We start from the raw sequence: 16,654 nt of genomic DNA, 5'->3' as shown, positions 1-16,654 counted from the left end.
TGAGTTCCACCATCAAGTGAAATGAAAAATATGGCAAAGACTGGTTCCTGACAGTTTTGATGGCATATTTAACTGAAAAATACAAATATGATGAACTTTTCTCAGTTTCGATGGCTGAGTTATCCGAAAAATACTAATACAGTACAGTAGATGCCTGGCAGTTTTGATTGCACTGTTAACTGGAATATACAAATACAATCAACTGTTGACAGTTTTAAATGTCATAGTGAACTGAAAATTAGGGCTATGATGATTGACTGCCAACATATTTCAATGACTGTTGCTTTCTCGAGTCCTTTGCTGCCTTCCCCGCCGCATGCCATACTTGCCAGCCATGTTGTTTCCATTTCCTTGGGTCATATCTTCATTGGTCAAGGAGGCAGCTTAACATCTCTTCCTCACCTGTTTATTTATGCAATTGGCTCAGTGATATTCTCTTGTATGCTATTTGTGTGGTGCTGGAGAGGGATCCCTTCAATTGGTGGCACTATAACTGGGCTGCATCTCTGCACAGATATGCAAGCATCTCTTGGCTCCCTCCCCATTCCCCAGAAGGAGGATGGTGGACTGCAGGAGGAGAGTAGCTTCAGTCTGCAGTGTGCTGGGTACATGTTGAGTTGAGCCGTGGGTTGCAACTTTTTTTTTTTTTTTTTACGTGTGTGACACTGTGCATAGGCTTCACAGCCTGCTGCCAAGACCCAGTAGTCCTTCTACATACCATACACCTCCACATGCCACCATTTCGGCGCTAACACCCGACGTCCATATTGAATACATGCTAGGGCAGTTTCATACAGGACTGGTGTATTGATATTAGAGGGGGTATTCTTATGACGTGTCAGCGGGTCTTCTAGATCAGTAAAGTCTGATTTTATGAAAATAAAATCCATAAACTGTTCCCTCCCCCAGTGGGGATTTGAACATGGGTCCAGTAGGACTGCAGGCCACCTCTCTACTACCACTACTGCACTACCACTGCTACTGCTACTGCTACCACTGTGCTGTTTAAGCAATCTCTATAGGTATTAAAAAGATATGAATAGCATAAATGAGGGTATTCATGGGTAGTTTGCAAAATATGTGATTCAGGAATGGGTGTTGGGAAACTCCTTAACCAGTGAGATATGTATCATTGCCGACCTTCTGGCTGCCTCGTGTTTTAGCGATTCATTTCAAGGGAATGTACAGTACAATTGTGAGTTTGAGGCTTTTATTCTGGGTGGTATAGGACTCTTTGGAGCACCTCTTTCTTAGTTATTTATTTTTGTATACTACAGCATTTTATCTTCTGATTTATTGAGGCAAACTGTGTCGATATTAAAAATGTACAAGTACATAAGAGAATATCAAAGTGTGAATAATAAATCACTTAGAAGAAGGTGCTACAAAGGCTTCTGTCATGCTTAATATATAAGGTTGGTAGATTTCCAACAGCTCTTCCTCAGTAATATATTTTGCTTACTACACCTTACTATTCTCTTGTATGATACGCCATTTTAAAATCAAGGTAGATTAGACATAACGCTAAATATAGTACCAACATGCTGTGTACGTATTATTTAGTTACTCATATCATTTTATTTTTACTTCTCATTATTCGCATGGCTAATATACTGAGGAGGAAAAGTAATTATAAATCACTTTATGGGTAGTTAAATAACATATGCAGAAATGAACTGGTAAGGAAGAGGTACTAGGATGCCTTCTTAATTGAAAAGAATGATGCCCACAGTTGATGAAAGGCTGGAGAGGAAATGCCAGGGAGGAGGCCCATGGCAGCCAACGTACAGTCACAAATCAAAGGCTCATATTTTAGGTGGTAACGTAGGCTTTGTACCACACCTTCATTAGTTATTAATTTTCCATATTACACCTGAATGTTCTTTTGTGTGTTATTTATAGCCTTTTCAGTATCAACATAATTTGCATCTATATCATACCAGAGGATATTGAGGAGTAATGTGCAAGATAAATTCCGAGTGGTTTTGCAGACTTTGTAACGCCTCTTCCTTAGCGATCTAGTCTGCACATTACATCTCGGTATTCCTTTGTATGTTGCTGATGCAAACTGTGTCAGTATTAAAATGCTATCAGTAGCATATAAGAGAATGTTAAGATGTAAAAAACAAAATTATTCACTATAGTTGAGGTGATATGAAGTCTTCTGTGCCATGTAAACTACAGGACTATGACTTACAGATGTACATTATGATAAAAAGACTCTTACTGTAGTTTTTAAGGAGTTTTTTTGTTTGGTGTTTATTTAGAATCTTTTTTATATATTGCTGTTTTTAATATGAGAGTTGAGGAGGATTTGTCACATATCGAGGATTTTTTTCTTTGTATCAAGGTCACAAAATGATAAATAAAAGAATTTCTTATATACCTTTTGATTTGTCTGCAGGAGGATTGCATTGTATTTTTAACCCCTTCAGTTTGATTATGTATTTTTTAAAATCTCACTGCCAAGTGTTGAAGAGGAATGCCTTCATGTGGTGGCACTGAGTTAACAAAGGGGCCTAACCTTGGTGTCCAAATGTCTCTCAGCTACTTCTCTATCCTCCAAAATGAGGATGGTGGAGTGCAGGACAAAGGAAATTAAGCTTGCAGTTCACAGGGTTCACGTTCAGCTGAGCTTGGAGTTGCAACTATTGTCTCTACTAATCTTGTTGCCTGCCTTCTGATGATTTTATTCTGCTTAGGGGGAGAAATCATGTTGTGAAGATGTTAATAGAGACTGTTTTTAACTTGCCACTATGAGTGATTTCTCCAGAGCTGACAAAACTAAAAAAATACATAAAATCAGATTCAAGGGGTTAAGGATGCTTAATTTGCCCTCCAGAACCCATAAAAATTTATACTGAAATTGAAGTGTATATTATCTGCATATAGAGCATTCTGTGGGAGGTGTGCCAGACATCAAGAATTTATTTGTGAACAAAGGCTGAGAGCAGTGAGATAGTGGTTACTCTTGTCTCAGGTCCCTATGCTCCTGGTGGCCAATATAGCTTCTCTCATAATCAGTTTGCAACGTCGTCAGTAACTGTAGTTTGGTAACAGTTCTGATTTGGCCCCATGTTGATATTGCATTTATAGCTCAAAATTAGCCCAAGCATAACCACCTGATGTACTGCACACTTTTTAATCAGCTGCCATGTACTGTACATATATTATGCATACAAACACACACAGATAAAAATTCTCCTACTATTCCACTGCATCAGCTTCTTTAAATAGGCCATGTCTGTCACTTTCCTTTCTGACACATTACATCAGAACAAACTATTTGTGAGTACAAAAATATATCAAGCCTCTCTCAGCTTAGGAATATTAGTCATCAGAGGGAAGTGAGAAGCAGAAGAGTTGAAATATTAGAAGAGCTTTTGTTGCTGATTATACAGAACATGCATTCATTATAATTATGTCCCAACTTTGAGGTGGTAGAGTATGGAGTGTAGCATATACAGATTATTTTGAGTAACATGGTGGCATGATGTGTTACAGTGTTGTGATTGGTAATAATTCTGTTCATGCTGTGAAATGAATCAGTCTCCATCAGAAAAGAAAATTTGATCTTAGTTACAGTCATGTAAAATTTAGATGGATGTGATTGTTCGTATATTTTTTAGTCTGATAACAATTAATCATTCAACAATCTGCCACATGCCATACTATGTGTATGTTCATAATGTCTGTATTGCTATATTTCAAACATACTCTACTGCATAAAATTATCATGCATTTTTGGATAGGAGTAAAACTCTTTCCAACATATTTTAATTTCATGTAGGTTATTTGATTGAATTAAACTACTGTACAGTAAATGTCATTGACATTGTTAGGGTTTGAAAGTGATTTTAAAGGGATTATGACAGGCCAGAGATTATATGCATTACTATTATGGTAGAGCAGAATTTTGCAGTGCCATGACTTGTTCAAATGGAGCAAATTATACCCACCTCTTAAGCTTGTGCTCATTGTGAAAATACAGTAGTTTCACATTGCCTAAGACACTTTTCTTACTTGAAGGGGTTCAGAGTCATGCTGTAGCTATTGTGTTTTCACAACATGGTAACGAAAATTTCTGCATGTTGGCATCATTTGTTCCATATGACAGGTATCCTTTCACAGGAAAAAAACAAGATGTGCAACTACACTTTAATTTTTAGAACAATTCCAAAAGCTGGTATTCAGTTGGTCCTCGTTTGAGTCAACAATGAGTTCAAGCATAATGCACCTTTAAAAAAAGAGAGATACTTCAAGTCAAATACTAAGGGGCTTTAAAAAAAATAAAAGGAAGAAAATGCCCATTTCTTTTTCCAGAACTCCAAGAACTTTTAAATGAAGGTATTACTTCATCAGTGGACTAATAATAAACCTGCTTTGAATGAAATTACTGTAAACGAGAACTGATTGTATAATGAAAGCCAATATTCTTCCCACTTTCTTTACCCATAAGACCATATTCTTAGTGGCTTTGGAGATTTCTTATCACCTCTTCCTTAGCAATTTATTTTGCACATTACACCTTAGTATGCTCTTGTGTGTTTCTGATTCAAACTGTGTTGATAATAAAATAATATAAACTACAATCACAAGAGAATGTTAAGGTATAGTACATAAAATAAATTGTTAAGAAAATTGTGTTATAGAGACTCCTGTCCCACCTAGAGTATGACCCATAATTCCATAGCAAACACAGGAATGCACAGGGTGTGGAAATTACATGTGTGATGGTAGGTGGGTTTTGCTTATGTGAATGCTTTGATATTTAACCTTGTATTTTTTGGTGAATGCTTTTACTGTTTGACCTTGCAATCCTTGTGTTTGCTTGTACACTGCTATTTTTATGCCTGATCTGATATTTATCCCCTCTTTCTTGGTGTTTTGTTGAATTCTTTATGCTGTTAAACCTTGCTTGTCATGTTTTTGCTTGTATAGATGCTTATTATTTTTTAACCCCTTCACTCCAATTATATCTTGTTTTGGGCTATTCATGCTGCTTTTAGATGATTTTATTCATTGGGAAAAATCTCTTGTTATAAGAAGAGTTAATGGGAATTTATAATCAACTCCTCCAGCTCAGAAAGTCTTGTAAGTTGAATAAGATTTACAGATAGTAAGAATGAAAAAAAAAAAAAAAAAAAAATCATAGTGAAGTGGTTAATTTTACTTGTTGACATTGTGGTTAAAGTCACCCTTATATACTGTATATTGCTTAATAGATTGCAGTTAGTGTAGAGGCAATGAGTAATTTAATTGCTTGGACAGAAGCTCAAAGTAAATTAAGAACATCAGCGTGTGCATGGCTAATGGTTGCTGTACAGTATTTCACTATTTCGGTAACTGATATTTATTATTATACGTATAATTTTTCTTAACACTTTGCTTCTTAATATTTTGGTGTATGTCTTGTCTTTATTTCTTCATGATTTATATAAAACTTACTGCATGTTTCAGGGTGTTTGCAACATAAACTAAAACGCATTGGCAAGCGTGCTCCCAAGCGGAGAGATGCAGACCCGAGTAAGTTTGGTAGTGTGGAGGATTTGGTGGGACTTCATAGTGCATGCCTTAAATCTTCATACTGTCTGTCCTCACTCAGCCACTTCAGTATGATGATGTATTTTACATTTTAACCAGGCCACCACCAGGCAAGCTTTTATTCAGAATAATAAAGCACCCTGTAGTTGTTTCAAATTATCACAACTTTTCCCATAGAAATGATACTGTAAATTGTGGGACTAGCAAAGAGATAGCAATGGAACTGTACTAGGCAACCCTCAGAGAAACTGATAAGTAAAATAGCTGAAAGATTAGGCAAGCTTTTGTGTGTGCATGTACCTACAACCCATACAATTTTTTTTTTTACTTTCAATTGGTGTGTCTGTTGATTTGTCCACTCCCTGTCTACTGTAAGATCTATTTCTCTCAACTGTAGTGCCAGAAGGCTATAGTCCTTTCACTGTAAATTAGCCCAGAGTTTTTACCTTTTGCAGATTAATTATGTAGCTCATTGGCAGAAAAAAAAAAAGACATTGCCACACCTGTTCCTCCTTTCCACAGCTCTTACTCGGTGACTGGCACCATATTTAGTTGTTGATCAGTTGATGAAACTCAGCATCATAGATGGAGAGATATCAGTTTTGGCCAGATGAAAAGAGTATAGTCATGGGTGGATTGATAATTTCTGGTCCAGTACAAGAAATTTTACAACATTTATTCTTTTTTTACATTTTTGCTGCCATTAAATCTTTCAAAATGATGATGTACTGTACAGTAGTTTTCATTTTAGTCTTACTACCATCAGATGACTTTATCCAGTTGCAGTAAGGACTAGTAGTGACATGCTTATCTTGGCAGAGCATTCTTACTATACTCTCATGCTTATTCTACAGGTGGTTACAGGTGGAGCACATCCAAAACTTATGGTAGCCAAAGTGTCCCCGTACCAGGTGTGGCTTTGTCTTTCAAATACCCATAGTTAAGTGATTAAAGAAGGCTGTATCTAATCCCTTCAGTTGAAAAGTCTACACTAAATTCCATAAGCTTGTCCAGAAATAGAAAGTGAATAATGAAACCTGCACCACCATATTTGAGAGCTGAAGTCTACATAAAATATCCAAAAACTGTCTATTAAGATTCCAATGTTGTGTGCTGTTGTTGGTGCTGTGGCCCCAGCCTCATCTGGAATAAGAAGTTGGTGGACTGCAAGCTGAAGTTGAACCTCTCCTGCAGTCCACCATCCTCCTTTCAGGAAATTGGGAGGGAATAGAGGGATTTTTGTATAACTGGGCAGCTCTCTTCCACCACCTGAAAATAGACATTACCTAAGTTTTTGGCAAAAATTGTAAGGGAAAAGTTGTGATTTTTTAAAACTTAACCCTAATTTGTAATGAGGACTGCATAGCTATATTGCACAACATTAGTATGGATAACGTGCATGTCTTTGAGGGAATATTAAATATTATTGCCATCACACTGCATATGCTGGGGGCTTCCTTTAATCACTGGGAGGTTTCTTTAATACATTGGGAGCTTTCTTTAATATGTTGGGAGAGTTTTTTAATACACTGATATCTTTCTTCAACACACTGGAAACTTTCTTTAATACATTGGGAGCTTTAATACAATAAAATGTTTCAAGTTAAAATTAATGTAAATTTTGAAAACATAATGCCATCCAACTTTGTAAATACTCTAATGTTTACCAACGGTGGTTATTAAATTTGCCATTTCATAATACTGTATAGGCATTGGAACTTTGCACTGTAGTCACTAAAACATGCTATTCTGACCAAAGCTTTAGCTGCCACTTGATTTATACCTCAATAGGGTAACATCTTTTTTATATCTTGCTACCCCAGACATTCTTACTCAGCCTAGGGGAAAACATGTTATAGTAAAGGGGTTTATGACAACTATATTTCGCTCCTTCAGTTTGTAAAGTCTTCCCTGAGCTGAAGAAATGTGTCTAATGTTAATATGAAGGAAATGTAGATGACGTACTGATAGTGAAAGTCTTATGGGGTCTGTTAGGTCTTGCTTTTGTACTGTATTCATTATTAGTAAGCCATCTGTGTGTCTTCAGTTATTGCATCCATTTTTCCTTGATGTGCTGGTCTTAATGAATGCCTTGTAGTTCCCGGTATTTATACAAACAGTTTTTATTATACAGTCATCCCTCGTTTTTTATGGTTTTGACATTCCCAGTTTCGGTTATTTGTGGGTGAGTAAACCATCACAATTTTCAACATTTCAAAGTGTATTTTGAGATTATTTAACAAAGTATATTGTTAAGTCATCTAAAAAGCATACTTTAAACAAGTAAATCATAGTGCCTGGTGATATGAGGCACTACAAAAGGTTTTTAGGGATACGTGTATTTGAATTATGACCATTCAAGCCCTTTTTCGGGTTCATTATTCACAGATTTTTGTACTTTGTAAAGATGCCTGTTCTGTAATGCATGCAAAAAATGAAGGATGACCGTATGTCAGGAGGCATTATTCTCATCATTTAAGGAGGTTCTTTAGTACCCTCTCCTTATGAGTATATCTCTACATCTAATGTATGAGTTGTAATACAAAATATAAATGATTAAAGAGAAGGTGCTAATAAGCCCCCTAAGCTTATGAGAATACAAGTCCGTGTCTCATATAGGATATTCCATGGAACAAGGGAGTTAAAAGGAACTGTAAAACAGCCACCATTAGCCTTTATATTGCATTAAACTTCACAGGCTCGTATGATTCATTCGGTTGAATAAAATTTTAATAACTCGTTTAGCACTAGCTGCAATAGATTAGCTGTACTAGAATTTTTCCAACCAGAAGAGGGGTCACTGGTACCAGTATTGACACTCAGGCTTCTATAGCTCACCCTCATCTGACTAAATTCAACTGGCAGTAACTTGAAGGAATACAAGAGGAGACAAGACTATGAGAGAGTTGATTTGCAACTCTATTTATTACAGTTGATGTTGATTTAAGATTTTGCTTACCAGTTTTTATATCCTTAAGCTTTATTATTTTCACTCTTCCTCTGTCTTATCATGCAGATTTATTTGTGTAAAAGGAAATGCCCTTTGTTTACTTATGCCTTATTTTTCTGCGCATGGAGGTTTATTTCAGGACTTTATAACACTTCTGGTTGAGGTTTTACTGTCTTAAAACTAATCAAAATGGTATATCTATATCTATATCTATATCTGTCTATCTATCTGTCTTTTTATATATACATCCATCCCTCCATCATCCAATCCTACGTTGCCTCACAAGGATTTTATATATATATATATATATATATATAAAATATAATTCTCTCTCTCTCTCTCTCTCTCTCTCTCTCTCTCTCTCTCTCTCTCTCTCAGTATATATATTTTACAGAAATTTATATACTAACCCATTTCATCTTTTTTTTATCCTTCTAATCCTTTCCACTTAGATATTCTATTCTTGGATTCCTCACATGCTCCTGTCCTTCATAAAGCCCCAATTTTCCAGTGAAATTTTCTTTTGCACGGCTACTGCTTAACTTTTACAGCAAGTCCTTGTTATAAGTAGCCTTTATAGCTAATCCCACTGTAAATGATAGATGAATTGCTTATCATAGTTCCCTAATTATAAAGTTTATTTGCCAGTTCCTCCAATTTTTGAAGGACAACATAAGCCTGAAGTCCACTAGGTTTAGGTTTCAGTTGAGCCTTGGGCAACAACAACAACAGCAACAGTGTTACCAGGTGTATTGAAATATTTGTGATATTTTGGAACACATTCGTCACTTATAGTAAGGACTGCTCATACTTGTCTTCTTGTCTCTGTGTATTCTCTCAATCAACTCTCCTTTCCTTTGTTTTTATTTCCCTCTATTCCTCTTACTTTTTTCTCTCTGCCTCACTTCCAAGCTCTCTCGTTTCATCTCCTCTCTTCTTTTCATTCACTGAGAATAGGAAAGAGAGAAATGGAAGAGGGAGAGAGAGGGGAGCAGAGGGGAAGCATGTAAGAGGTGGGGGTGGAAGGGATAAAGAGACAGAAATTAAGAGCAAGAAACTATGCAACCAATACAGTTTTAAATAAGGGAAAAGAATGAATCAAAAGACAGGAATAAAGTACCAGGAAAATAAACAATAAATTTGGAGGAAGAGGAAATATAAATTTGATTTTGTGAAGAAATTGGAAGGAAGATGAATTACGAGAGAAGTCTTAATCATAATCAGTCAGTCGTATTTTCTTGTAAAAAATGTGGGGTGGATAGAGTACCGAGTATCATCATTATTATCATCGTCATCATCGTCTTCATCATCATAAACTTAACTCTGTGAAAGGATATCGAATATGAGTGTCAAGGATGGAATAGGAAGGAAGAGTGGTGAAACGTATCCTATTGTCAGCAACATCATTAAAAGAAATAGAAGTACAAATGTCAGGGTTTGTATAGGACAAAAGAGTGCTTCGAAGTATCTTATCAGTGACATTATGAAAGGAAATCAGAATACATGTATGTGTGTCAGGGTTAGAATAGGAAGGCAGAGTGCTTAAAAGTATGTTATTATTATCACCATCATTATAATCATCATCGTCATCATTATTGTGCCTCTTCTCTGTATCCTTGGAATGGACTATAAAGTTGCTTTGAGTTAGGGACCTTGATCGATCAGCAGACTCGCTATCAGCTTGTGGCCGTCTGTGAGGTGTCAGGTGTGGCTGCTCGCTCTCTCATCCCAACCAGCGCTAGGAGCCCCCCCTCACGCTAGGAAAGGTTAGTTCACTCTTGCCAGTAGTAACTAAAGATTAGATATAGTGCTAGCAATAATAAATAGATTAAGACCCTTGTCATGCTTAAGGTTGTAATTGGTCATTGGGTTGTATTTTATGTGGCTTGGAAGATTTTGTAACATATCTTCCTTAGCTATTTTTTCTGTGCATTACACATCAGTATCCTCTTGTATTTTATTGATGCAACCTATGTCAGTATTTAAATGACTTAATAACATGCAAGAGAATGTTAATATGTAATAGTACACAAAATAAATAACTAAGAAAGAGATGCTGTGAAGCCTCATATACCATCTAGAATATGACCGATATTCTGTTACATATTTGTCCGAACAAGTAAGTCAGGGTAAGAGTTGCATGAACATCCCATTTCACTGGGGCATTTTCTGAAGATCCTGGTTTTCAGTGCTATACATATTGTAGGTGGCAGTGAGAACAGGATACAGAAAACATGACCTAATGAAATGAGGTGTTCTTCCAACTCTCACCCCTGCCTACCTGATAAGACAGTTTGCATCAGAATATGTCCAATTCTGACCCAAGTATAGTAAGGCCCTAAGGCTTAAATATGGTTGAATGCAGTGCTTGCTTAAATCCTCTGCTTCATTCAGTAAAATTCTTTAGGTAGTTCTCTCTTAATTATGTTGCATAAGACACTGGCTTGCTTAAAGTGTTGCTTGATGGAAATTCTTACTATTGCTCTTCCTCTGTCAAAAGTAATCACAATACCTCTTTGCTTAGCTGTGAAGATGGTGCTTGAATTATCTTTGTTTTGACCTAGGACAGTATTTTAAGCAGTACACTGGTACAGTTTTACTGAAACCCGTCCATCATACTTGAATCATCTGTTTTTGTATAATATTTATTACAGTAGCATTGAATCTCATCATACAGCCATCATACATGAACAACAGCAACAACAGTATATATTGGAACAGTGATTAACCCTCTCTGTTTCCTGTAACTCACCCTGGAATAGAATACTCTAGTTGTCCTAGCCGTGAGAGGGTTAATGGTGACTGTATTAACTCTCTCAGGTTCCTGTGACTTAATCTCACCTGAATGTAATCATACAGCATTAGCTGTAAAAGAATAGTAGAGTTATCCCAACCATGTGAGGATTAGTTGGAAGAGATATTAGAATCTTTCTGATATAGAAGATTAGCTGGAATAGAAGTCTAGAACTTTCATACCATGAGAGGGTTAAGGAAGTATATTTGCTCTTGTATTTGTCTCTCTTTCCCACTTCTTGAAATACACATTTCCTCTTTCATTCCCTCTCTCATGCTTCTCCTGTCACAAATTCTCATTCCAGGCTGCTTATATCCATCGGGTAGTAGTTCCCTCAACTAACAAAAGGTACTGTACGTGTAGTGAGCATCTGAGGGTCATATTTTAAGTGCCATTTGAGATCTCGCAGCACAGCCTTAGCAGTTTATTCTGAACACTACTCCTTGATATCCTCTTGTATGTTTTTGATGCAAACTGTGTCTATATTCATTCATTCATTGCCAGATGCCTTGTATCCCAAACGGGGTGGCCAAGGGCTTAGAGTTAATTGTTTTACAGGGAGGGGCACTAATCCTCCACCAACCCCACTTGACACGTAGGTAAAAGTAGCATGCAAGAGAATGTTAAGGTATAATATACAGAATAAGTAGCTAAGGAAGAGGTTCTATGAGGCCTCTCATTCCACGTAAAATACCGTCCCAAGCCATGTTGTACAGTGAATGTATGTACTCTTGTCTGCTTCATAACTGTAGTAAAATGATTATATATTTCTGTTTTATTCATGCTGCCACCAGATGCTTTTTTCCCCCCTCATCTAAAGAAGAATATTCAGTAGTGACGAGGTTTATGAAAGGTATACAGTATGTAGTCCCTTCACTAAATAGTTTTACTTGGCTTATCTCAGTTTAGGAAGAATGACTACTATTGAAGGAGTTACTTAAGGCAACATATGATCCTTTCTCAAGATTATTTTTACTTCACTAAAGAAAGTTCTCCCGTATTCAAGGGGTTAGTGAAGGCTATATTAAATAACTTATCCAGTTTGAAAAGTCTGTCCCTTGCTGAATATAGTAAAGCTGTCTGGAGGTAGCAAGAATAAAGACTATATCATGGGAGTGAAGTCATTCCTTAAATAATTGTGTGTATATTCCATTGAGTTTGTACATTACGCATGTGTAAAATATTCTGTTTTTGTTTATGCCTTTAAATGGTTGTTATCTCATTTCTGTTTATTTTCTCTTTTTCTCACCTCTTTTGTTGTCTTTTTTCCTTTCCAGCTGTCTCAGCCACACCTCTTCCATCTTTCTCTTCTCTTTCAGCGTACTCTCTTCTGCCTTCTCTTTTCTTTGTTTTCTCCTCTTTTTCTTCTCTTGTCCATTCTCTTGTCCCTTGTCTCTTATCTCTTCTTTCTTGCATTCATTTTTTGTTTTCCTTCTCTAATAATTTCTTCCTTCCTGCCATAAATTTTTTCTACCGAGTTCTCTTAAATTTTACAGCAAAATATTAATACAGTATATTGTGTGTACCCTTGTTTACAGATCTTTAATGCTTTTGCTATAATGATGTCTTAATTTACATTCTTCCTGCAATCTCAAGACAAATCTATTCACCTCAAGAGTGACGTCTTGTAACGGAGGGGTTAGTGAGGGTTTTATCTAAACCCTCCAGTCCAAAAAGTCTCTCCTAAGCTGAATAAAATCCTCTGAGGATGGCAGGAATGGAGCAAAGTAATTCAGGGTGGTCAAGGGATTAATATTGATGAGCAGTATGGTGACTTAATTTTTGTTTTTATTTTTTTTATTTGTTTGGTTACTGACTTTATTTTTTGACTGATCTGCATTTTGATGCATCGTTGACAGCTGTATCACTGTGACCTTCAAATGACTACACTCTATTCACTTAAACAAGGCATAAAAGTACCATCCCACCATCTTTAGTGCTGTACCATAACAAGAGATTAAGAATAAGATGCTAGTCATGAAGGAGTGTGATGGAAAGGATGTAATTCTGTAGCAGTCCTTTTCTGCTATTGAGTTACAAGAAATTAGCTGCAAAAGGACCAAAGTCTCTGCCTAGTTAAAGTGAAAGTCTTACTGATGGAAATATATTTTCTTTCTCCCTTATATTTTTGTTCTGCATGTAATTTTAAGTAGATTATAGTATATTTGTTTGTTGTATTTGTAGATAAGTGTATTGTAATTATTTTGCTTAAATGTGTTGTATAATATGACCCTTTAATGCAGTATTCAATATGTCTGAGCCCATTTTTTATCTTTTTAATGTGTATATGCCTGTTGTCGTATTTTGTGTCTGAGTTTCACAGTTGTTTCCTGTTATTGTTACCAATGAAACTCTCGTTAATAGTGCCTTTTTTTTTTTCAGTGATTATATGAGTTCTATATTTCCATTCCGAAAAGAAAAATGTCAGTACAATATCAGCCAAATTTAGTGTCCATTGTATGATATTACAGCTTAGTTAAGTAATCATAATGCAGTACAGTATTAAAGCATTACCAATTGTTCATAAAAATTATGGCAGTTTAGGTGTATATTATTAAGCAGATCACATTGTAGGAAGGCATGCTCTTATTTATTGACTGTCACTTGCAGAAACCACGATGAAAGCAAAACATATATGTGTCCAGTGGAATCTCACATGTAATAACTATGTGATAATGCCACAATTGTCATTTGCAGATTTCTGGGCCGTGTGGCCATCCATGGGGAAAAAAAAAAAAAAAGGTGGAGGGTTCCTGATATTCTCTTTCTTGAAATTTATTGCAAAAAAACAAATGAGCTTTCCCTTGCAGTTGAGGCCAATTAACATTCACATTCTCTTTTCTCTTTCATGTACCAGTAATCCACAACAGATAATAATGAGTGATAACAATGACATTAACCTGTTATATGCAGTAATAGCCTGAGCAGTGCTGGTCCCTCCAAAACCATCACAACCAAAGTATTTCTGAGCCAGTAGTAAGGACATTAAAGTGACAAACAGGCTGACCACATCTAATGGAGACAACTTTTCCATAAATGACAGTCAAAAATTAAGGCTTGCATGCATTTTAGCACACTTAAATTCAGTAATACCAATTCAGTAATAAAACCCCAATACCAGTTCAGTAATAAAACACTGACCCACTCGCTAACCTTCTATCACCATCCCCCCACTCAGAGTGTGGCCCAAACCTGTACCTTAGTGGAGGGCGCTGCGTCAAGTCATGTCCCGAGGGCCACTACGGCTGGGACCCGCAGCAGGTTGGTGCTCATGGATCCCCCAGCTGCCGGCCGTGTCACTATTCCTGCCGAACCTGTGCTGGACCTCAGGACTACCAGTGTATGACCTGTTGGGGTGATGCCGAGATGTTCATGCCTACAAAGGTGTGTTGATTAATCTTTTCACTGCAGTGACAAGTGCTAGAGAGGGATGCCTTTATGCAGTGGCACTGATGTAATTAGCCAGCAGCACTGTGTAGTTATATAAATGTGCCTCTACTCCCTGTCCCACAAAAGGAGGTTAGTGAACTGCAGGAGGAGGGCAGTTTCAGCCTGAAGTCCAGATGAGCCTGGGGTTTCACCTATTGCAGTATTACACTTCTCCATTGACATCTTATAGTGTGTTGATTTCAGTTTACTCTTGCTGTCAACAGGCAATTCATTGAGCACAATGAAATGGATATTAAACTCTCAAGAATACAATAATATAACTTAGGGCTTCTTAACTTTCAGGGTCAATGTCTGTGCCAGCAATGACGTCTTAGTTACCATAAATATAAAATGACTTAACAGTGTTTTAACTTTCAGGGTCAGAGTCTATGCCAGCCCCGAAGTTTGCTCAGTGCTTACAGGAGTCAGGAATGGTGGTACAGTGGCTTAGTGGTGGTAGTGGTGATACTGGTGATATTAGTGTTAGTATTAGCTATAGTAATACTCCGTTCCCATTTCACCACCTCACGCTCACTCCTCAACCGAGCAGTTGCCCTCCCTGGAGTGGCTGTTGGGAAGAAGGGTGGAGCCAGGAACGGGTCAGCTGGATACTCCCCCATTGATAAAACAGATACGGACCAACTCATGACTAAAGTACCCTTCCATGATCTCACGAGTGATGAAGAAATGTGAGAAATAGTGATTTGTAAGCTGTATATTTTTAAAAATGTATTGTAAAGTGAATTTTGAATCTGTATTTATACTTCTGAATAATGAAGACTTTTAAGATTTCTGAGGTGTGAGAAATTTTAGTTTTTTTTTTTTTTTGAAATATGAGAAATAGTGTCCTGTAAATTGAGTGTTGAATTTAGTTTTATATTTTGTAAATTACGTTGAGTTTTAGTTCTCGAGGAAAGTTAAGAAGTACGGCAGTGTCATGTAAGTCAAGTACTGAACCTAGTTTCGTATTTTGGAAATAGGAAGATCTGTATGATTTTCTTAGAGATATGAAAGATCCTGTAAAATGAGTCTTCATTGCAGTTTTGTTCATTATGAAGAGGTTTAGGCTGCTCTGGAGACTTGAGGCAAAATGTTTTGTTAATCAAGTATGGAATCTAGTTTTATATTTTGTGTGTTGTGAGAGTTTTAGGATCTTTTGTGATCTGAGGAATGGTATCTTGTAAACTGAGTATTGAAACAAATTTAGTTATATATATTTTGTGAGTTATGAAATGTTTTAGGCTGTTTTTGAGAAGATGTGAGAAAGTGCTCTGTACATTGAATAGTGAAAGTTCCTTTATATTTTCTGAATTACGAAGTTTTAGTTTTTTTTTTAAATGTAAAACATAATGTCTTGTAAAAGTAAATTGAGTACTGACTCTAGTATTATATTTTGTTGGTTTTGATGAGTTTTAGTGCTACTTTCTCACCTTGCACCACTGATAATATAATGTGAGAAATAGTGTTCTGTAAATTTGAAATTAAGTCTAGGTTTGTATTTTGTGAATAATGATGTTAGTTAGGATTTTTTGTGAAATTTGATAAAAAAAAAATCAAATCAAACATATTGCATGTGAAAATAAGTCTCAGCACAATGATATTTAACACAAGCTCCTCAGTGCCTTATAATGTTTGCTCCAAGAATGTATTGTCTGTTTATTCCTACTGGCTCCAGATGATTTTAGTTTGTTAAGGAGAATCTTTCTGAACAAAGAGGGGTTAGAGTTAACCTCCATTGACCCCTTCACTACAAAAGGTCTCCCTTAACCCCATGAATTCAGCCATATATTTTTGAGTTATACCACTCTGGCAATACAGTATTTAGATAGACGGATATTCCTTTCTTTTATGCAGTGACAAAGAAACATTTGACCTGAAGCCAACCAGATTGTTCCCTCTTGCTTGTGTCTGATGATTTTATTCAACTTAGGAGAAAT

General features: G+C 36.4%; 1 protein-coding gene across 1 annotated transcript in view; it reads left to right on the top strand.

The window, feature by feature from the left end:
* Positions 1 to 15,410, top strand: part of LOC145398178 (furin-like protease kpc-1) — a 200,035-nt gene extending 184,625 nt beyond the window's left edge. Inside the window, exons 15-16 of the mRNA XM_080271128.1 lie at positions 14,467 to 14,672; positions 15,096 to 15,410. Coding sequence (XP_080127254.1) covers positions 14,467 to 14,672; positions 15,096 to 15,410 — 521 coding nt within the window. The remainder of the gene's footprint in view (positions 1 to 14,466; positions 14,673 to 15,095) is intronic.
* Positions 15,411 to 16,654: the final 1,244 nt, after the last annotated feature.

This window comes from Coenobita brevimanus, chromosome 44 (genome assembly GCF_032717465.1).
Source record: "Coenobita brevimanus isolate Jiangsu-jjx chromosome 44, ASM3271746v2, whole genome shotgun sequence".
In the NCBI taxonomy this organism is placed as follows: domain Eukaryota; kingdom Metazoa; phylum Arthropoda; class Malacostraca; order Decapoda; family Coenobitidae; genus Coenobita; species Coenobita brevimanus.
The sequence above is the reverse complement of the archived record's forward strand: the minus strand, read 5'-3'. Positions and strand labels throughout refer to the sequence as shown.